Source organism: Pseudopipra pipra, chromosome 6, assembly GCF_036250125.1.
Source record: "Pseudopipra pipra isolate bDixPip1 chromosome 6, bDixPip1.hap1, whole genome shotgun sequence".
Lineage (NCBI taxonomy): Eukaryota > Metazoa > Chordata > Aves > Passeriformes > Pipridae > Pseudopipra > Pseudopipra pipra.
The window spans coordinates 37507933-37531564 of NC_087554.1; the positions used below are offsets into that span (position 1 = coordinate 37507933).

At 35.6% G+C, this 23632-nt stretch overlaps 1 protein-coding gene across 10 annotated transcripts in view; it reads right to left on the reverse strand.

Annotated features, from left to right (window-relative positions):
• Nucleotides 1-23632, reverse strand: part of HECTD1 (HECT domain E3 ubiquitin protein ligase 1) — a 61746-nt gene that overhangs the window by 24770 nt on the left and 13344 nt on the right. For 4 of the 10 annotated variants that reach the window (XM_064658536.1, XM_064658541.1, XM_064658538.1 and 1 more), the window contains exons 3-24: nucleotides 18569-18803; nucleotides 17579-17806; nucleotides 14530-14811; nucleotides 13994-14282; nucleotides 13579-13655; nucleotides 13392-13490; nucleotides 12947-13061; nucleotides 12216-12390; nucleotides 10704-10842; nucleotides 10367-10537; nucleotides 9108-9330; nucleotides 8975-9019; nucleotides 5724-5999; nucleotides 5541-5617; nucleotides 4031-4165; nucleotides 3669-3815; nucleotides 3216-3310; nucleotides 2710-2815; nucleotides 1667-1801; nucleotides 1442-1581; nucleotides 625-948; nucleotides 92-258 (exon numbers count right to left, since the gene is read on the reverse strand). In XM_064658536.1, coding sequence (XP_064514606.1) covers nucleotides 92-258; nucleotides 625-948; nucleotides 1442-1581; nucleotides 1667-1801; nucleotides 2710-2815; nucleotides 3216-3310; nucleotides 3669-3815; nucleotides 4031-4165; nucleotides 5541-5617; nucleotides 5724-5999; nucleotides 8975-9019; nucleotides 9108-9330; nucleotides 10367-10537; nucleotides 10704-10842; nucleotides 12216-12390; nucleotides 12947-13061; nucleotides 13392-13490; nucleotides 13579-13655; nucleotides 13994-14282; nucleotides 14530-14811; nucleotides 17579-17806; nucleotides 18569-18803 — 3680 coding nt within the window. The remainder of the gene's footprint in view (nucleotides 1-91; nucleotides 259-624; nucleotides 949-1441; nucleotides 1582-1666; nucleotides 1802-2709; nucleotides 2816-3215; nucleotides 3311-3668; nucleotides 3816-4030; nucleotides 4166-5540; nucleotides 5618-5723; nucleotides 6000-8974; nucleotides 9020-9107; nucleotides 9331-10366; nucleotides 10538-10703; nucleotides 10843-12215; nucleotides 12391-12946; nucleotides 13062-13391; nucleotides 13491-13578; nucleotides 13656-13993; nucleotides 14283-14529; nucleotides 14812-17578; nucleotides 17807-18568; nucleotides 18804-23632) is intronic. The other 6 variants (XM_064658540.1, XM_064658535.1, XM_064658539.1 and 3 more) reach the window with 4 other exon arrangements.

A 23632-nucleotide genomic window follows, 5' to 3' on the forward strand; every position in this document is an offset into this window, starting at 1 on the left:
ATTAACCTCCTTTTTCACGTTGATTTTTCTATTGTATGCTCACTAGCATTTTAAAAGAACAAATAAGATATATACACATTCTTTTTCTTACCCAGCTGATCTTCACATACTCCGTTCACAGTGCCATAAAGTTCAAATCCAGAGAGGGAGAGGTAGTGTGTTTGCCCACTGGCATTCTTTCCCATCTGTTTTATTCTAACATGTCTCCAACCTTGTTTCTCATCTTTTGGAGGATCTAAAGGCCACGTTGCTGTAGACCTTTAAGCATAACCAAAAAATCTTAGTACCAAAGTAAGCAAAATCATATTGCTGATCATGTGTTACAAGATACATAAAACCTGTTAATACTAGGAACAAACTCTGGATGAGTGTTAGTGCTACTATTTTGTCAAAATCAAATGCAAAATTCACAATGATGGAAAAGCACAAATACCATTACGTGAACCATACAGAGAACTTACAAATCACTTATTCTCCAGCCCATCCTTGATAATTTACATTGCCTACCATGTCTTTATATAGACATATCATTAGAACTACAGGACAAATTAAACTAGTCTATAGACAAGTACATTTTTTAACTGAGCCCAGTTTTATGAAAAGTGATAAAATACACTGACATACCCTGGTTCGTTGAGACTACAGTCATCAACATGAGTATACAAAGTAGTCCAGTTCTGTCCATCCTTAGATACCTGGAAAACCCAATTTCTGAGAGCAGATCGTCCATACCCTCGAGCATGGCGTAATGTGTAAGCTGACGGGATAACCCAAAGGCCAAGATCAATGGCAAACCAAGCATTCTTATCATCATTAGTATGACAATTGAGAGCTGAACTGTCACGGCTCAGGATGTCTTCTAAACGACCATAAGGCAGATTTCTTCCTTCTGAGGATGTAACCACTACTAACCCATAGGCTGCTGGATTTACCCACTCATATGCAGTTCTATATTAAAAAAAGAAAAATGTACTGATCAATTATTACTTACATAAAAAAAAAGGTATCAGCAACATTTGACATTTATTGTAAATTGTATATTACATCTGAGTTTATCACAAACCAAAATGATTAATATAATTTTAGATAAACAGATAACTTTAGATACGTTTCAAACATTATTTGTTTGGATTTTTAAAACTACTGTAGCAGAGGAAAAAAACCCAAGCCAAAACCAAACAGAACTACAGCAAGCAAAAACAAAGACCCAAACTTCCCCATTCCTTCATTTCTTGGGGAAGCATAAAAATTCTCAACGCAACTTCAGTGATTCATATTCTATTATTTAAGTAGATCAAAAAGAAATGTAATTCTATTGATCAAAGGATACTTCCTGCTCCTAAAAACATAACTTATTTCATTTCGTTATTAATTCTCTCCCTATCCTGCCCCAAGGTCTATAGTTTGTCTTACTTAAATATTTAGCTTTGAAGAAACTCACTTTGCATTTGTCCCAATCCAGTAAATAATTCCATTTTCATCAAAATCATGTTGATGTCTGAACACAAATGTTTGGCCTTCACGTAGTTTTCGTACAAAAACAAACGAAGCCCTATCAAAGTCGTACCATTGCTTTGCTACCTACATATGAATGAAAGGAAATGAAATATTAAAGAAACAGAATACAACCATTCCCTGTGAACTCTGTGTGTGGTATGTAGCTCACCATTTTTAGGAGATATTGTTCTAGAGATTCAACAGTTGCCAACGGTTCCATCTTTAGCATTCTCCCAGTCCGATCTATCAGAGATGTCTCCCCTGAGGCACGTTCCAAACGAAACCTCAAGCGCCTTGTTAATATCTGAGAGAGCAGCTAAACATTAATACAGGCTTTTCTGTTCATGCTTTGAAATTTTAAGAAAAAGTTTCAGTGGCATATCAAGTATCTTTGCATAACTTAAGCAAACTATATTCTAATGAAACACTTTAAAATGTAATTGATAGCCTTATTTTTTTCAATTAAGCAATGCTTTAAGATGATAGTCAAAGTCAATAACACACTCAGCTAATGTTTTCTCACTTCTGTGTTTTCATAGCTTTTATTTGTTGACTAGCAATTACAAGAATATATAAATTGAAAATTATTTTCAAAAATATTCAATAGCAACAGTGTTTTTGCAACTTTCTGCAACTATTTGCTAATAATTTAACATAAAACCAGAAATATTTACACTTCCTTAGCATGTTGCAAAATCCTGAAGTGTGCTTTCAAATAGAAAAAATTAAGAATCCACACAAACTGGAAAAAAACAAGTAATATTTTTAGCCAAACTGCCAAGTGTCCTGTATAAGAAGCTGATGATCCTGCAGGTGTCTGAACATACAGCCCTAGATGGGACTCTTTAAACAGTTAAAACCCATCCCTTGTCATTACAAATAAATGTCTAATAATTGCCTTCAACTAAATGCTTAGTCAAGTAGTAAGGATACTTATAAGGGGGCACATTCCTTTATAAAGACAACAATACTTGAAGACAAAAGAAAGAACAAACACATTATCTCTTCAATCAGAATTTACTTTCACTTCACAGTGTTAAAGTCACAGTAGAGGAACACCCATACATTTAGGTTAAGTGTTAGAGAAAATAGATGCCAAAGAGTTCGTTGTTCTTTACCTAATTCTATCCACTTCTGCAGACAATGTGTGCAATATATAGCATTCAGATGTGTACCACCCAGGGTGATATGCTGTTATCACTGTACATTTACCTGAAGATTATATGTAGATCCTGGTGTATCATACAAGTGCAGAGGTAGACGTTCAATGGATTCTAACACTGCTATCAATTTCCGAATTAATGCAACTGCTGGACGACTGTGAAAGTGAACAGTTACCATGTTACCACAAAACAAAGGAAAAAATTCTACAGTGTCTCAGAGAACAGCACTCAGCTGAGGCAGGTAACTCAGCATGCTATTTCTACTAATATCATCTGTTCTAGTCACATGGTTACAGCACGGTAAAAAAGATATTAATCTGCACAATGATGAACAAGTCACTTTATATTTGTCAACAGATGTTCATTCAGTATAGTTGACTCCTACAGATAAAAATTTTCCATTTTTACTTCAGTGCCAGATGCTGTCTTTTAAGATCAATTTTCTATTCCACTCAAATTCAAAGAACATAATCTTAGTCTTTAAATTATTTTAAACATACCATACTGCTTCATAAACGCAAAAGGGGTGATTTTTTTGCTTGGTTTTATTTTTACCTTTCGTCGTCTTCATTTTCACTGAATGCTGTTTTGAAAACGTTTATCCTCTCTACCAGCTGACTACAGTCTTGTTTCACATCTAAATCGACATTCTAATAGGAAAAAAAATACATTACATTTAATACAAAGAAATTTATGTGTTTGTTATACAGGCAAAAATATCTATTCAATCTCACTGAATGCCCTATTTAAAGTATGTATATGAAAAGCTAAACATCAGCCATTAAACCTGACCAGTGTTGATTTAAAGATTTTTAATGGCTCATTTTAACTACAGTCATCTATTGTGACAGTTTATTTTCAACAGGTAGAACAATAACTGGAGCAGGTCTGTCTGATTTTCACCAAGACAGGAAGGAGACATATTTATAATAGAATTTTTAAATGAAGGCACATGACTTAATTTTTTTTAGAAAGTTTTTCTTCAGCAACGATGTTCTATAAACTCACATTATTTAAAACTGTCAGCAATGATTGAACTAAGCCACTACTGCACATTTCATATGGAGAAATAGTATTCTCATCCTTCAATAGTACGATTAGGTTTTCAAGAGCAGTCTTCATTAAATCTCTCCAAGTATTTTCTCCCTCAATACACTGAAAGACAAAAAGATAATTATGGTGAAACAAGGTAACAGTTTTTCCACTTCAGTTGAAAACCCGTATCCTAGGAAAGTACCTATCTAGGCAATACATGCATTAAAACTCCCCACATTTCAGAGAGACATACTATGACCCTCCTTACATCATGAAAGACTAGTCTGAACATTATGACACTGACATCAGACATTAGAAATGAAGGATACCCTTACCTGTCTGTTTGCATGAAGCTCCCATGCAGACTCCAACTGCGTTGCTATGTTCCTCAGAGTTACAACTACTCCTCGAGGCATACTTTCCACTGCCTTAAAATGATCATCATATAAATCTCTTGCCATAGTGCGAACCTAGAAATAGATTTTGATAATCAGAACTCATACCTTATTGTAATGAGACTATTGTTATTTTCCCAATACTGGAAACTTGATCATCTTTTTTTAAATAAGTCCATGAAAGACAAACAAACAGGGAAGAATCAGATCCATCATACATCACGAAATGGCAAAGCTTGTGAAAGGATAAAGGTACAGGAGAAATAAATGGAAATACACAGAATCTTACTGAATCTCACAAACTAAGCTTAGTGTCATGTATTAAATTACACCACAAAAAGTAGGACTCTCAATCTGTAAATCTTTCTTTTAGAACTGTATCATGGATTAGATAATCTTTTTAAAGATAAAATTAAGGAGGTTTGATACGGTTTCGGAATGCTTAATTCCTTAAACCAATTCAGTCCCTATATGAGTTCTTATTATAAGAATTATTGTTTCTACAAAGTATAGCTCGCACAAGATACAGATTTATAATATAATTTCTTATTAAACAATATTTTGCTTATAAGAAATTCCCCAAAAATCTTTCCCTTTCATTACCATTACATGTCGTACAATAACACATAAGCTTCGGAGTTACACAGTGCAATCTCAGGTACGAGAGTGAGCTGCCTCTGCTTATCATCCCACATATTCTCATTCACACAGTGTTTTAGTTTTCAACTTAGTGTCACACTTCCCAAGATGTAAGTTCTTACATGCTGCAGATACATGGTACAGAATACATTGACTGCCCTGTTAGAAACTGCAAGACAGTTCAAGACTGAAGATCAGCCTGAGCCCTTGGCATCAGCAGGTCACAGAACATACAGTTAACTCTGTGGGGTTTTTGTAAAAAGCTTAATTTAATTTCTTAGTTCCTCTGTTCTTCCCCTCAGTTTGAGGAGAAAGAAGAATTTTAAAGAGGTCTAAAATGAGGGTATTTACTCATTTTGCCTCACTACCACAACTCTTACAATGCAGACTGTTCACTTCCAGCACCCTATCTGTCACAACATCCAGTCTGAAATTACTATCTAAATGAAGTAACCAGAAGCATCATATGCCTCTGACAACTGTAGTATTGATCATAACATCTTTTCCTTTTGCATAAAAGAAAAAAAATCCTGGGGAATTATACAAATCTAAGTCAGAAAGATTAGATTTTCCTACATTTTTAAAAGAAAATTCATTTTCCTCCAGAGGAGCACAGTTTACTAATATTGTTGGATAAAACCACCTGAAGAAGTCCTTTGTTCCAAGTGACGTTTTCCCCTTCAAGTTTAACATAAAATTGTGTCTAGTTGAAGTCAGAGATTTTAATCCTCTGAGAAGAAACTACAACTCTATAAGCATGTTATAAAATAAACTCAAATTCTAAGTATAAAATAGACAGATGCTCACCAACCTTTTGTTTTGTCTTCTCCAGTTTAGATTTCAGTTTTCTTCCTCTTTTGCCTGTCCAGCCAGTCACAAATTCTGATCCTGCAACGTATTTTTTAGAAAAGTCGCATTTTCTCATAGATATGAAAAGCAACAAATAAAAAAACTACCTCATATACACTTGCTCCTACCTGCACATAACACATACCTACATACTTACCCAAAGAAGTTTCAGCTGTAAATGAATGCTTTGTTCCTCTGTTCGATTCGAACACAAAGCCTGGCAGATCTTCCTTCAGTATTGTAGCTTGTTGACCATCAGAATTGTGAATAGCAATTTCTCCTTCTTTTAAACAAGTGAGTGACCAGTTTCCTACAGTAAGTTTAGTTGGCCCTGGTGTTGATAAAATTGGCTGGCTTGTGGTAGATGGTTTTACTTGGCTTCGAGCTCTCTGCAACTTCTCAAGGAACTCACTCCTACTTTCTATTTAAAAAAGAAACAAACATTTTTTTCCTTCCAACAACTGATTCCACCATTGTATCTTAGTTTTTTTTTTTTTTTGGCAAGAGCAAAACAACTGAGTACATTCAATGCAAAATTAAGTTTGAAATTAAGGGTCTTAAAGTGTTCTAAATGTCTTCCCAATGTACTTCTGCACTTCAGCAGTGATTTATTCCACAATCACATGAAAGCTGCAATGTAACAATGAAACTCTTTCTGAAAGGTGCTATTCACCAATGTATTAATTCATCATTACAATTATAATTGGAAGATCAAAGAAATCCATGATAAACTTTCAGTTTTGGAAAAATTAATCATGGCCAGCATGATTTACTCTCAAAAGTGAGTTTTCAGAAAGAGGAAATTAAATGAATCTTCCAACAGGAAAACAGCAATCAGCTTTGTAGCTTAGAGCAATTGGAGAAAATATGCTGAAGCCCTAACAAAAAAGAAAAAAAATTCACAAAACTTTACCTAGTCCAACAGTCAACATGTACTAAAAGCAAATTTGAGCTATTTGCTCAGATGAAGTGTCATAAAATTTTTTCATAAAGTATACTAAAACTTTTATTTAATTTCATTTGGAGAACCTCAGAGAAACTAAGAATGTCACAATTATGCTACTTAATACAGTGACATTACATTAATTCAACTTCTGATGTAGATTTTTATTTTTTTTTTTAGTAATTACAAAACTGTTAAGGATCTCTATCTCTGAGAGAAACAAAAAAAATACACCAAACAGCACCACATGATACTTAATTAGAAGCCAATATTTAGAGAAATTTAATAGATGGCAAACACAATCATGTTCTACTTTTAGGGCAGGCAGGCAATCTAGCCCAAAATTATTCTAAAAAACTATCTCAGATTTAATTAAATATATTTTTATATTTTAGTAATTACAAGGCTGAGTTCATAATTTAAAAGATAAAAATTACATTTAAAATAAAAATGCAAACACCTCAGTAATGTAAAATTATATCTCAACTTCACAGTTAACAAGTACCCTCATATCGATTTTAGCATATTGATTTGATAAATACAACCTTTGTAGTCCATACACTTGTAAAAATTGCTGTTTTCCTTTTGCTGCATTGACAAGCTCTAGGTTTTTTAAATCTGCTGTTTGTTTTTTTTCTTTTATAACACAGAAGTAAATCATCTCTGTGCAAAAATAAATATGCACTGAAGGCATAACATTATTGCTTAAATTTCATAACATATAGAGAGAAGACTCATAAAAATAACTTTGAGATTTTATATGCAAAATGAAAATTCTGTTAATTAAACAGTTTCAAATTTCCATAATTACACTTTAATAAATTTATTATATAGCATGCTGCACTGCAAGTACTATGTTTATACATGGTCGGGAATAATTTCAGGTTCCTTTGGACAGAATTTTGAGTCACACTTAAAGCTTCAGAATTACCATTAAATTTCAACTTTTGCATTGAAGTTTTATTTTTTCTAAAAATTCAAACAAAACAAGTATAGAGTTAATGTGGAGAGGGGTGAGTACAGACCTTCCAAAAATGTTCACACTATATATATTTCCCCACCCACCTCAACTTTCATCATGCAATACACACTAACAGATTTCACTACTCAACCCACTATATTCTTGCCAGTTGTGAAGATACTAAAAAGTATACCATGAGATTAATCAGTAATGACTTAGGACAGCAGAACATATAATACAGTTCAGGACTTAAAGATACTATCTGAGTCTATACTGTACTGTAGTCATTTTAGTTAATAAATATTAATTTCTTAAGTAAAAAAGGCTGCTGCACATGCTTAGAGCTCATGGTTAAAGTTCAGGCAAACGACTCTGCAACATCAGCACTCTTAGTAGAGGTCTATTTGACAAAATATTGCATGAAGCCTCATTTAATCCTAATTTTAGCTCCTTTCCCTCCGTAATATCTATGCTAAGTATCTTGTTAAAAAACTTGGGATTTATTCAATCTTTTTTAAAAGACTGACTTAAAGAGATATCTTCTTAAATTCTCAATCTGACTTCTTTTAAGTTCTCTTCACTCCAAATTTAACTGAGGTGTCCCCACTCCACTCATCTTGTACAGATATGGTAAAGTCTCAGCCCCCTGCCCACACCATTTGGAAGGAAAAAAAAAGTTGGCATCCGGGGGCTAAGAGAATCTAAAACATTATCCTCATGGATCTTGATAAAACTGTATTGTGTGATAAAGTAGTATCTCAACCCAGGAATTGTTTACCTCTTAAGGTATTATCCTTATCAAAAAGAATGCAAAGATACATTTTCTGACCAAAAAAAAATAATCTATAAGTGGTTTCCAGTTGCATTATAATCAAAACCACACTATACTGCATTTTGTGTCCTTGCACCAAAATCGATGCATAAAGTCATTAATACTTTATTTTCATCCTGAATCATAATATGTTCTGTTATTTCACTCCATGGCTTGTTGAAAGCATAATAATATTGCAAAGCATTTTATGTCTGCAGGTTCATAAATGCATGAACTGCAAAAAACCTGAAACAACACAAGGAAGGTTGTTTCCACATCCAGAACAAGTTGTGTATTCTGTACAGAAAATTAGAACCGGCTGTGCATTGCCAGTGCATAAGGTCTGTTCCCTTATCCTCTCTCCAGCAGACAATTAAGACATTGTAATTTGTTTCCCAATCTTGATGAGAAACGTTCCATTACTTTGTCTTCAAACACATGCAATTCCATTCTGCTAGCTAGAAGCAAACAACGAATCACCATTTCAACCTGCTTTTCCTGGGATGGCCACTACAAAGTGCTTTTAATGACTGGGGTGAAAAAAATTAGGTACGCATGGAGAAGAATTAAAACAAAAAGTTAATACACTTTTACTGGCAAGATGTTTACTTAACACAATTCACCAAGGAAGTCAAGTTATGGTCACATGCTATCTGATAAAAAGCATCACAATTAACTGACCACCTTCCACCTGTTTATATCCTTTACTATTTAGCAAGCCAATTCCTGCAAAACAAAATAGCTCAAATCAAATGATATAAACAAATATAACCGTCTCAAAAATTAACCCAGATTTGATTGGTAAAAAAATTACCTGAACTATCGGATCCTCCTTCAGGGCTCCCACTGGAATACATTGTGGCCAGCTTGCCATCCAAGATAAATCTGAACCATCCATTACTACCATTAGATAGCTCCAGGGCTGCAGCATCACTCCAAATATACAGGCAGTCCCTTCCCCTAATGATTGACCAGTCTCTCCAGTGGTACGGTTTACCCTGTTGCAGTTCTTTAGCATCCTCCTGTGGTTCATCCTCCTGTAATAAATTTGTATTTATCAACAACAACCAAACAAAAACGCCCAATCCATTAAAAAAACCCCAAACCAACAGAAAACCAACACAAAAACATAGACATCTTTAAAAGACTTTAAGAGAAGAATTACTCAAACCAAAGTACAGGAACTGTACTATTTCTGTCTGTAAAATGTATCCTTAAAAGTATTCTTTAAAACAATAAGATACTTCTTAGGAAGTTTCCTGTCACATACAGCTTTATCTACTCAACAGTAACAACAGTCTGTTGACTGTGACATCCACTTCTGTTCAAAACTTGAATTGTGAGGAAAGAATCACAAAATGGTGGAAGTTGGCAGAGACCTCTGGAGGCCATCTAGTCCAAACCCCTGCTCAGGCAGGGACACACATAGGACCAGTTGCTCAGAACCATGTCCAGATGACTTTTTAACATCTAAACACTTAAAAAAACAGCAACCCAAAAAACCACCAAACAACCCAAAACCCACAGTAAAAGAGCTTAACTATACACTTAAGGTTTAACTATAAATTTAATTGAATTGATAACAGAAGAGGTCTGTGATCCATTCAGTTCTTTTGAGTGGCAATAAGACTGCTGGAAACTGACAAATAACTTCAATATACACTTATGACTTTCATTAAGCAAACAACTATTTTCTTTTTTATACGTTTAATATATCCCGTAACAACATTTAAAACCTCTGCAATTATTTGGCGCATAAACTTCTGACACGAATACACTTCAGGAAGGATTCATTTCATTTAGCAGTCACTTTCAAAATACTAGGAAAAAATCAAGTATCGATCAACTTGACCATAAATAAATATGGATAGGAAAACTCAGCAGATAATAATGTGCTAATGGAAAATGAAGGTAGAGACAAAAACAACAAAAGCAATTAAAACAAGGGGCATACCATAAGCATGAATTTAATATCCTAACTACCTTGCCCTGGACATTTTCATAACAGTGAAAATTTTATCAGAAGTGTTGATTTTAGAGTAACAAATAAAGCTATCAATTCCATACATTTACCTTCTCAGGTTTGGACTCCTCTTCATTTTCATCATCAGATGATGGCCCCGCCAAAGTTGACACTTTACTAATTACACCAAGTCTAGCCAGTTGGTCTAGAAAAAGATCACCACCTTTATCCACTAAATCCCTTATGATTTGCAAGGCTAGCAAATGGCCATCATCATCATCCTGTAATACATTGGGATGAAAAGAAAATAACAATTACTTGAAGATATCCTTACATGCTGAACTTCACATATGGTCACAGATGGATGGTATAAAAGTTTTAGGGTTAGTTGTCAACAACTACATGGAATCAATGAATATAACCCCCTTTTTTGCACTTTCTTCCTACCTCTTGATCAAGCACTGTAGCTGTTATCTCAACCAGTATTGTGGGCAGATTGTGGCCAGCATCAGAGTCACAAACCTCTTTCAGCAGTGCCTCAGAACAAAAATGTATCATTTTTCTAATGAGGGCAAGACTTGCTTTCCTTTAAGAGATCATAGAAAAAAAAGGTTCTAACAATGATAAAACAAGCAGTAATCAAAGTAACAAAAAAGTTCAAGATAAAACTACTTTTGTACTACATTTACACATTCTTTAGAAACAAAAAAAAAAACTTGTTTCAGCTCGTTATTGGAACCAAAATTAGTTATTGTTAATAAGTCCTAGATTATCTCTAAGAATAATGTACCTCTGATCTTTTTGGATTGTACAGTGCTATCAGTCTAAGGTATTTTAATCTCCTCAACCCTTTGCTAAGTAAACCTATTCTACATTTTGTCTTTATCCACTCTTAGTGCTGGCAATTCCCTTCTGCACAATTTATCCCCCTCACAGGTATCCAGCCTTTTGTTTTAGTCATATATTTCCCATGTTTCAAGACCCCTATAGTTTTAAAGTCTAAAATTATTATTAATCATGCAGCTCTCCATACTAAAAACCATAATTAATGTGAAAGCCAATCACTCCCATAGGGTAGAGACGAATTTTTTATTTGACTGACTTCTAAAAACATAATTTATCTGATTCATAAACTAAACTTTAAATTAGAGAGCCAACTACTTCTTTCCACAATCTGCAACAACAATTAATCATACATAGATTGTTAACATAGTTTCTTATTTCATTCACTTCAAAGGACCTAGTTTAAGCTTTCTATCATCAGCTCACATTGAGTCTCTCTCCGCTAGAAGAAGCCCTTTTTATCTTGCATTTTCACCCATCAAAGTACCTATAAACACTGGGACCATAAGTAAGTGATCGGAATAAACGTCATATTTGTAGTATAAAAGGTTGAGCAGTTATGGTCAGATGCAATTTTTCACATCCACTATGCCACCCACAGCATTCCTTTTCTAAGTAGTAAATTAGATTACACTCTTGTAATTCTCTCAGTAAGAAGCGTTTTCTGCAGTTGATAAGCTGTTAGTCTTCTAAAACAGCTTTTTCCAGTCTTGATGATTTTCCAGTGAATGTATCCTGATATCAATTCATTAGTTTTCCTCTACTAAATTACTACTTTCATTACAGTGGCTACAAAGAGCTGTAACCAAATCACGTATGCAGTGTATACAACGTACTTTATGAACATAGTATTCTTTCATCATGCTACTATAGTCAAGAGTATGCTTTGCTCTCCCACTTCTGACTGACTAACCATATTTTTTCCAAGACATCACTTCCCCAGAAAGGAAAAAATGCTACTTAAAACACTAAGTAAAAATCAGTCATGCAACATTTTTCACACAACCACTTCTATTCAAAAATAAATATGATTGTTACTTGCATTACTTAAATTTTTAGATCCACCTTGGCTTTTTTAAGATTGTATCAAGAAATTGTCTATCACGACAGTATTACCTTATTGAAGGCAACATAGTTTGTTGAAATGTTTGTGCAAACACAGGCAATAGCCTTTTCAAGTATATGGGTGCCATTTCTGGATCTCCTTTGGGTTCATTACATTCTTCCTCATCCTTGTTTGCATCTTTCTTTTTCTTCTCATCCCCTTTGTTAACAGGACACATCCAATCCCCTGGAAAATATTTTTCCCCAAAACATTCAGTGGCAAAAATCAACAAACCAAACAAAAAGCCCTTCAAATAAACATACAGGTTTTCTTTAAAACACCTAAATACCTGAACAGGAATATGCACCCCAAGAAATATAAAATTTACACGTGCACAACTTCTTGAATGAAACTATTTGATAGCATGTATCACCTGTGGCATCTAACAAACATCAGATAAAGTGCTGTTTTCTCATGTACAAAGGAAGGAAGCCAGAGAAGCTACCAAGGCTGACACCTTTGAATCCACAGGAAAATCCCAGTCTAGCCCCATTCCACAGCTGAAGAGCAGGACCACTGGCAGTGCTCATGGCTGGTTAGTCATTTCTTCAGTAATTCCCCCTCCCTTAAGAACACCTAAAATGCTGAAGTTTTTATACAGACTTTACAGGTTAAGGAAGGTTGGTCACAAAATATTTTTTTTTAAATAACCTTAATAGAGTAAAATTCTAATAACTGCCATTTTTAACATGTATCAGCATTTCTATTACAGCGAGGGTGTGGAAATAAAAACTGCACTCACCTGGAGACTGAAGAATAGCTACTACTTCACTGTGTCCCCTTTCACGAGCTTTGTCCAAAGGGGTTTTCCCATCTTCATCTCTCAAATCAGGGTTTGCACCATGTCGTAAGAGAGTCTGAAAACAAATATTTTTATGTATGAATAAAACATTAAGATTTCTTCTTCCAAAGTAGCAAATGTGGTTTTTATACATCTTTCCTATACTCTTCTCATGCTTGTAAGGCAAAGTTGGAGCATTCCGTGCTTTTGATATTTGTAAAGCTAATATAAAATTACTTTTATTCTCTAGTGCCCTATCATGATGAAAAATCTGTGTTTTGATAAACATCATAAAGAACATGTAAATATTTGATCATGCATGTGTCCAATATATTGAAAACATTTTGTGCAGAATAAGATGAAAAGTCAATATGTAAGGCTTCCTAAGTGTCAGTTTAAATCATACCTTTGCTACCTGAGGTCTTCCAAAACATGCTGCATAATGTAATGAGGATGACCTCTGACCTCTGTTAACATCAGCACCCCTTTCACAGAGAAATTCTACCTGTTAAACCAGAAAAAGGAAAGTAGTTTTTTTTTTTCTTTCTTCACATAGATAACATAACTTCTTAAGAGTCTATAAACCTAATTACCATTTCCTGAGTTCCAAAAGCTGAGGCCCAGTTTAAAAGAGTTTGTCCTACATCATCCATAAAATTTACTTCAAAAGCTGAAAGATACAATTAAATAAATAGTTAAAGTTCCCAGAATTATAAACTAAACTTCAACACTGTTCTTTAAATAAAAAGCAGAATAAAAAGCAGGTCTTAAAAAAATTAAGCATCCTCGATAATTCTAGAGAAGCATTTATGCCCTTAATTCCTATAAAAAAAGGTGGCATAAGAATTATCCTAACAGGACCTGTTAAGTATTTAACAAAATAAGTGAACTTGTATATGAAGATTTTCAGTGTAGTAAGTAAGCATTTGTTGTAACACCATAGATTATATGAAAACCAAAAGATAAAGCAAGCATCTCATTTTCTTTATCAGAGTATTTTTTGCTTACCTCCTGTGTCAATAGCATCTATCAGTGCATCAGTATCCTTACTGCGGATGCAATCTATTAGCTGCCGATGAGAACGTTCCCCAGAACTATCCAGTCTTCGCAGTCCTGGGATTCTGCCTGTAGATCCAGCACTGGATTTTGGCAGGGCTTTTCTCCCTTCGAACAGTAGCACCAAAAGAAGATCTACTAACCGCATGGTATCCAGCACACATCTCTCATCACCCTGCAACGCACTTTCTATAGAATCTGGAAGTTCAGATCTTAGAAGATCCTGGAAATAATTAAAAGTCTGAACAATAAAAAATATACAGGGCTTTAGAAGATACTATCAGAATTGGGTTTCATTTCCATATGAAATGTTTCCTTTTTTTCCCCTCTTTATAAATAAATAAATGTGCATGTGTGTGTGCATGTGTACCTATAAAAATAAAACTTATAAATATATAAAATAGCAACATAAATCTTGCATACATTAAAGTACACAGAGGGAAAAGCCCTATGAGAACAAAAAGCTGTAGCATAAAAGGATTTCTTACATGTGTTACTACTGGAGAGCCTCTACACAGGGTTGACAACAGGCTTACAATAGTTGACACCTGATTACTTAATTTAGAGTCTGCAGCTGTTGGTGGTGCACCAGCACTACTCCGTCCAGGTTTGCAAGCTGAAGAAGGTCCTGATGCTGTCCCACCCGCGGCTGCCATGCGAGATAGCAGCTCCTCAGTTAATCCATGCTTAGCTAATGGGGCTGGGTCAACCCCGCGCCGTGTGAATCTGTCAGCTAAGGAAGCAAAGCATCTCAGAGCTCCATCCGAAACCTAAGGAAGAAGTGCAAGAGAAATTATGAAATATCTCTTACTGAAGAGGAGAAGATGCTAAGGGGACATCTGCAAGAATACAGGACATATAGAAGAACTTGATTTCCCCAGGTTCCCTTCAAAGTCAGTGAAAGGAGGAAACAGGCTTTTCAAGCCAGAAACTCGGAGATGGAACCCAACAGTGCTCTGAACTGCTCACTGAAGGACCGTACTGTTCCTGCATTTCTTCCCCTCCTTTTCTCTGTTGATGATACATAAAAGTCAAGGAAACTATTTCTGAAGTTCACCGTTATGAGCATTTCTTCAACTGTGTGATTTGGGGTTTTGCTCAATCTAGAAAAACACATTTAGTCATGAAATTGCCAAATAAATACATATTGGAAGCACTTCTCAAAACGTTTTTAGTTATAGATCTTATTGTCACAGCTATTTATAATCCCCACTAGCAACTGTCCATTCTGACCATACAGTTTGAAAAAGAACCAATACCAACTCACAGCTGGCTATTGAAAGAGCATACTTAACTTTCTAGTTCTTCTGATGCTAGAAACTGTTAAAGTAGCCTTCCAATAACAAAAATTAAATACACAACAAAAAAACCCCAAAACACCAAGAAAACACTCTATGAGGACTTACTTCCTAGGTTTCATACATTTACCGAATTTGAAATTTGTTCCTCAAAGAATAATAAAGACAAAAATTGCCTTGCCGTTTTATCTTCTATATTTACAGAACACCAAATATTCCAATATGTTATATTTTTACATTTATAATTAACATTCTGCTAATATTACAATGTTATAATAATTTGGTTCTTTCTATCAAAAGAAATGCTATCAAATAAGCCATTAAATGATGTACTGACTAAGAACTCCCAAAGTATTAAATTGACAGTGAAGCTTGATAGTTAAAGTTGTATTTAAAGGTCTAGATATTTCTCTTGAGCACAAGAAATTTTTCAATTGGACCAAGCCTAAGAATAGGACAAACTGGGAAAAGCAAATTTTAGATAACTCAAGATTGCCCACTGAGCACCTGATCCAAGGACATGCAAGCACTTCTGTGACAATAAAATGCAAATTCCCAAATTTAGGTTTGTCACTAAAGGGGGAAAAAAAAAAAAACCAACACAAAAAAACTCCCAAAAAAGCAAACAATGACACTGTGGAAATAAGGCTTACTGATGATCTGTTTAACAATTCAGCAAAAAGTACTGCTGGTCAACTGCCCAGGAAAGCAGCCAACATCTTTTCATGTCAACATTGAAAAGAAAGGAAGGCTTTCCCTTTATCTCTCTCATCTGTGCACTACAAGGGTCTCCATCTTTCAGATCAGGTTTGCATAGGCATATCAAGATAAGCTGCTTCAGGCACAGTTGCCTTCAAAGATCTGTAGTAGCAAACCAGACTGATATCAAGAAATAGTAAAAAAAAAAAAAAAACCCACAATACCTATTCTCTATCAAACTCTAAATTACTATAGTTCTTACTCCCTAAAATGTCAACTCATAGCGCAGTCCATTTTCAAAATGATTGTCAGCTATCACATAACGAGAGCTTAAAGACAGTTGCTCAGCAACACACAGAACATGATCAGAGTAGTAGCCAGACTTGATGAACACAAAATTTTATATCTCCATTAAGTTTGCAAACTTCTGGCACAGCCTGTGCATGCCAAATATTCTGATTTATCAGTACTCTTTTGCAAGGGACATTTTTCTTTAACTTGCGATGGTCACTGCTCATGTCTTCTGGCATTTTGCTCCAGTTCTTTTGACAGTACAGATAAACAATTCCATCAACCCTTATGTAATTTGTATACACTTTCTGGATCTTTACTATAACAGTTGTCAGAAATACACAAGAAAGGTTCACCTATTTAACACACCACATTAGCGGCATCAGGTTACAAAGCAAAAGAGTACTGTGGAAACTATTTACATTTCTTCTCCCACATTGCAAGTTTAGCAGAAAGGTTAAAAAAAAGTTACAGATAAGCTGTTCTTAGGGCCACATTCATCTGGTCTGAACTTCTCCCTCAAGTTGTGTTACTAACTGGCAGCCCACACAAAAAGTGACCAAACCCAAGAGCGTAAAAGGATGAGATGGGGAGCAACAAAACTTTATAAGGGACATTACTGGACAAATCCATAATACACATCAACATCCATTGTAATCCTGAGGCTTGTTTCATGCGTAAGACATTTCTGAAGGATACCAGTACAGATTTACTTATTATCTGGGTTACTCCAGTCTTAAGCCCACTTATCTTTAAGCTTAATTGCTAAACAGCTAAATTGATCTGAACTCTCATTCACATCTCCAACAGCCCCAGCAACTGCTTTTTTCAAACACCTTATAAACTGGAAACAGTTTATTGCTTCTCTTAGTCTGGCAAAAGAAAAATGAACCAAATTGACTTTTGTCTCTTACTTATGCCAAACTTACTAGTGATTGCAGTGCAGTCATAGAACAATAATTACTTTAGAAAGTATCTCAAAATGCACTGAAAAAAGTTACAAGATATTTTTCAATAAAGTTTTCAGAGGCTAAATAAGATTATATTCAAACAACAGTGCTTGGAGTCAAACATTAAGCAGTATTTTTATCCTCTTATCATAACAACTATAAAGGAAACTATCGTAATAACCATATATAACAACTTCTATGTAGACGTACAGTTGGGGAGGCTAAAAAAGTTACCTAGTCATCTATTTATTAATAAACATAATGAAAGTTAAATTCACAGCACATTGAGCCAACATTACCTGATGGTCTTCATGTTTTAATAAACTAGACAGAGATTCCACACAGATCTCTAATGAAGAATCCTGAGGCTCCATTTTGCCACAGAGTCTGGATACTACAGCCATAGCTGAATGCAAAGTATCTTTATGAACAAGGTGTCCACTGTCACGAATGAATGTCAGAACACAATTCAACCCTCCGGCTTCAAACACAGCTCCTGACTCACGTGTACAGATTAACTCTAACACCTAGGACAAAATTAAATTTAATTTGAATGAAGCATACATAAAAAGTCAGTTATTTATATCCTAGTCAGATGTTTATATCCATATACAGAACTGGTTAAGAAAATGAAACAACAGGAAAAAATAAAAACTCCTTTCTTCCTCAACACCCAGAAGCAGCCAAAGTCTCCATAGTAGTTAGTAGTTAGAGCTCTAGTAGTTAGTAGTTAGAGCTTTCTTCAAAAATACAGGAGTGAATACAAGAACATCCCCCAAAGGCATGGTCATAACAGGTGTTCATGAAGACAGATAACAGTATCTTATCCTGGGAGAATTAAATCTCGGGATAACACACAACTAAGAGGTCTGAAACTTCTAAGAGCACCATTACTCCAGTGATGCACTTCCAAATAGACTGAACTAGTAAATGGGAAATAGATGCATAAATTCTGACGCCATGGTAATCAAGGACTACAACTACATGCCACCACATGGCCATGAGTTACGCTTTAAATTAGAGATTTTAAGGGTCTTGTAAATTTTTCTGAAAACTTCACAAGGGTGCAGGGAAGCTGTGTCTAGTGTTATTGAAGAGGAAGCAGACAATTTTTTTGCAACAGGTAACTAATCTGAACCTGGAGCCATTCTTCATTCCCTTTTTAGCACAAAAGTAGCTCTTAGCATTCTAGTCATGTAAGATAAACAGGAAAACCTTCTTCTAATATTTTGTTTCTTTTTCAATACATCCAGTTTCTTCTTAAAAACAAGGTTCTTAAGTATACCTACCTTCACACACTGCTCAGCCAAATCTCTGCTCGTTCTGTTGTTAAGTTCAACAACTACTAAACGATTACAAAGTGCCTTGATAGCTCCATCCACTCCCACAATCCTACGGGTGCATTCAGCCGATACATCCAGATAATACGTTATGGCACGAGCTGTTACTTCCAGTACATTGTCTGGAGCACTTTCATCGAGAAAAATTTTGCACAGTGCTGGCAAAAAAGTTCGAGGAGGGCATCTGCAGGAATAAAAACAGAACTCATTATCACATTGTGCCAGTTTCTCTACATTATGTAATTTCATACAGTCTCACATCAGCACATTAGTGCTTTCCATGCAGTCAATTTGCTCAGCTAGCTTATAGTTGGTTCAGAGCATTCCTTTAGAACACTACATCTCACACACGAAAATTCATATTGGTAATCTGAAAAGATGTTGTATTAGGGGAAGAAGCCAGCAGAAAAAAATATTCTTGAAATTTTACAATCATACAGGAAAAAATATATCATCTTGGGAATTTATTTTAGGAATTAACCTCACATCACCAAACAGAATGTATTTTTTCTTTAACAGAGCTTCAAGGTTCATGATGATTAATAGCTACTTGAAATTTTATGTTTATACAAAGACTAAAGATTTTGGTTTTGCTAAACAATTTAATTCTGAGTGGTCCTTCTTCTCTATGTTATTTCCCTTGTCTTTTTATCCTATTTCAATCTCCTTCCCCACCCCTGCCTCATTTTTTCCCCCTTAATCATACTGAGAACATATTTCATTAATTTAGCTTGTTTCTATTGCATTTTCTCTCCATATGCATTGCCTTGGTAGCCTCTGCCTCTCCTTTTTACTGTGAGTCTGTATGTTGAATATCCCCACAACTTCAAAACAAAATAAGCAAGCTGCAATGGTCCTTATTCTACCCTTCTGACACAACAGAATATAAACTGAAATAATTACTTTTCACAGCTGTGGTTAAGACTGATTTGGATCAAAAGTTCTAAGACACAGACCTATACTTTAACTCATTTTATCTTCCAATAGCATACTTACTTAACTATAAATAACAATATAATGATGGCTCACTGCAGTGGTAGAAGACTTCCAAGGTGATGGTGGGGAATTAAGTGAAGGGGATATATGCTGTGACAGTAGTCAAAATAACTGATACCTCAACCCTAGATGCAGTAGACCAGACTAAATCTACAAGAAGCAAATAGTGCAACTTTTCCTTCAAGTAAGGCTTTGGTCTTCAAATGACAGCCTAAAACTTTTCTAAATCCAAAACAGAAAGAATAACATGTTTTTTGGTCTGGAAGACAGGTGAAGTACTTGTTGATGAATCATTCTGAAGACTCAGAGGTCATTCAGTATCCCATCTGGTATGCAATGACTCATAAAAGGGACTAAATCCTGGGACAGCAAAATGCTAATAGTTTCCTTGAAGATCTGACCATGCTTTATGAAGTAATTAATAATACTGCCTGACAAATAAGTATATTACCCAATGATCCTTAATGACAAAATAATAAATGAAGCTTCAGTAAAGTCAAATCATGTAAGTAAAACTTGTATTAGCCTATCCAGCCTATACTGCCTGTTGTTCTTAAAAAATCTGCTACTTAACTGTACATCTTTAAGAAAAGTTTATATGGTAAATTGGCATTTTTAAGGCATTATCCACTGGGGAAAAACAGTCTCAAATTTGTACTCATTATTAGACAACTATCATACAATGACACAAGAAGCATATCAGCACATAAAATTTAAAGTGGACAATGCTATCTGTTTAAGTGTTTTGGTGTTGGATTTTTTATATTGAATTTTATGCAACCCCAACAGAACACTAAAACACTGCTATGAACAGTGTTCTTCCAACACTACATTGCAAGAAAAAAAAATCCAATAACGACAAATCTTAAAAAGCCCCAAACAAACCAAACTCACATATGTATAACCAGGTGAAAAGTAGGGAGCTCTACTGTCTCCATTTTAATTCTAGCAAGAGTAGTAAAACATTTCTCTTAGATGGCCAAAGACAGCAGCAGAGAGTCCAAAGCCATACTTAGCAAATCTAAAAATTACATTTTTTTCCCTGTGATTTAACAGTTTATAAAGAGACACAGCTCAAAGGGAAGTTGGCTGTATTTTTTGAAAATGGAAATTTAAAAATTTGGAAGAAATTTGTTCCTATCCACTAGAGCCAATTACCCAGCAGACGTAGTAAAAATACGAAGTTATAAGACCAGTTCATTTATATTGAATTCTTTGTCAGCACACAAATGCCAGTGCACTGTATCAGCAGTGCTCCTCTTATAACAGCACAGCTCTCTAGCAAAAACGTAAGGGTTTGGGTTTTTTTAAAATTACTTTTCTTTTCTTTGCCAGAACCTCTAGCTACATTTATCAGACACCACACTTTTTCAATCAGGAGGTAAATAACAACCTCCACTTGCTGTCAGGACATGTGTTTTCTGACTTGGAGGAATGATTTCCAGTCCTCCAATAAGAAAACCAAGTTTTATCACAAGGTTTCAGGAAGAAACTGTAGATTTGTCACACATTTTACCTGTGGATATTGCTTGATTCTCAAAATAAAAAGCCACCCAGACTTAGCTAATTTTGTAGACTACGGTAATGCACATTGAATTCCTATAAAAGCAGCAATATTAAGAACTTCACTTGTTCTGAAAAAAACATTCATCGTTTCTGAAAACAGCAACTGATTTAATTTTAACAAGACCTTCCAGGGAAAACTCTTTCAAGCTCCTTCAACCTCTACGTACTTGATGTTCATTTCTTGTAATAGTCTGTCTTTGGGTTTTTTTGTATATTTTGGGGGTTCCAGTTGTACTAACTAGAAAGGTAAGAGCTAGACTATACCATCTAAAAGATTAGCAGAAACATTTTATAAAGGACCTGTTCCATAAAGTTGTCATCCAGGTGTTTTAGGAATCTTCTGGCCCAGGTTTTATCAGCTGTGTGGTGCTCCCAGTTAATTTCTGGCAAGTTGAAGTGCCCCATAAAGACAAGGGCAGTCGATTTGTAAGTGTCCCTTAGTTCCTCAAAGAATAATTATTTGGTGTCATCATCCTGGCTGGGAGGTCTATAGCAGACTCCCACAATGACATCTACATTATTTGTTTGCCCCTTGAGTCTCACCCAGAGGCTCTTCATTGTGCCATTGCCAAATGTGAGCTCCATAAATTCTAACCTTTCCACTACATACAGTGCCACTCCCCGTGGCCTGCCTCTGCCTATCCTTCCTGAAGAGCCTGTAACCATCCAACAGGGTGCTCCAGTCACAGGTCTTATCCCAACAGGTTTCACTTATGTCAGTGCTGTCCAACCTCTGGGACTGGGCCAAAGCTTCGAGCTCCTCTTGTTTGTTCCTCATGCTGCATACATTGGTGTAGAAACATCTTATTTCAGGCCAATACATTGCTATACTTTGTTCTCAGCAGCACAGCTCTTTAACATTTCAAACTTGCACTGGTATCAGCAGAAAAAAAAAAGTTTGCTATGCCAGCCAAGCATACAAGTTTTTTCACTACTCATAAATAACAGCTTTTCTGGACAGCTACAGACCTTTTATAATTCTATGAAAATACAACTATCGAGTTATATTTGTATGCAATTCTGAAATACATCTTCAAGAAGCCAGGCCCAAGCCCCTTCAGATAATCTTTCACTTTGTAGGTGTCAAGAGTTTGAGAAAAGACAAAAATAAATAATTTCCTAGAATTTAAACAGTATTCCTGATGTGCAGGTTGTTACAAATAAGATAAATTTCTCTTCTGAACTAAGCGAAACAATCCAGTAGCAGGAGCTTCCTGGGGACAAATGTAATTGACTGGCCTTCACAAGTACCACATAAATAAGAAGGCAGGAATGCATTCACACACATGCCCTGCAAGTTTTAAATATTGTCATCTTTCCACCTTAACTTATAGCAACTTTGTGGTCATTAGACACAAAGGATCGTGACAGAGCCTCACTCATTGCCAGCTCTGAACTTCTCACTGCAGTGTCTTCTCAAACTACGAGTAAGATTGGAAGGGACTACTGAAGGTCATTTAGTCCAACCCTGGGTCCCCACAGAGCACATTATGCAGGATTTTGGCCAGGTGTGTTTTTAATATTTCCAGTGACAAAGACTCCACAACTCTCTGGGCAATCTGTTCCAGTGCTCAGTCACCCACACAGCAAAGAAGTTCTTCCTTATGTTCAGGTGGAACTTCCTTTGGATCAGTTTTGGTCCATTGCCTCTTGTCCAAGCAATAGCTTGGCACCACCAAGAAGATCCTGGCTCCATCTTCTTGGTGCTTTCCCTTCAGATACTCATAGACATTGATGAGGTCCCCTCTCAGTCTTCTCTTCTCCCAGCTACACAGGCCCAACTCCCCCAGCCTTTCCTCATAAGTGACATGCTCCGGTCCCCTAAATCATCTTCACAGCCCTTCACTGGACTCACTCCAGGAGCTCCATATCGCAAAATAACTTTGACCTTGGTTCTGTAATAACTGAAGATACATTCTTTGCAAAAATATTTGGTCCAGGCATTAGAAGATTTGGTAGAATTAAGAGCAGCAGCTGAATGAAGCGACAGCAAATTTCCTACACGAGTAGACACACGACATGGACTGCTAGAATTATTATTATTGTAAACAGAAGGATTAATACATTTATGAAACATCTGCAACACAAAGCAAAAAAACAAACTGCAGTATTCTGTAGTACAACATCGCTGTATTTATTTCACAGTGAAAACTACAAACTAGTGTTCCAGTAGACAAAGAACAGTCAGCTACACAGGAGCTCTTGGAAGAGGCATATGGAATCACGGAATGGCCTCGGGTGAAAGGGGCCTTAAAGACCATCTAGTTCCAACCCTCCTGCTGTCGGAAGGGACACCTTTCATTAGACCAGGTTGCTCAGAGCCTCATGCAATCTTGCCTTGAACACTTCCAAAGATGGGGCATGCACAACTTTTCTAGGCAACACTGTCCTGTCACTACATACCTTTGTAAAAAATCCCTCGCCATCTTTCTGGTAGGCTCCCTTCAGATA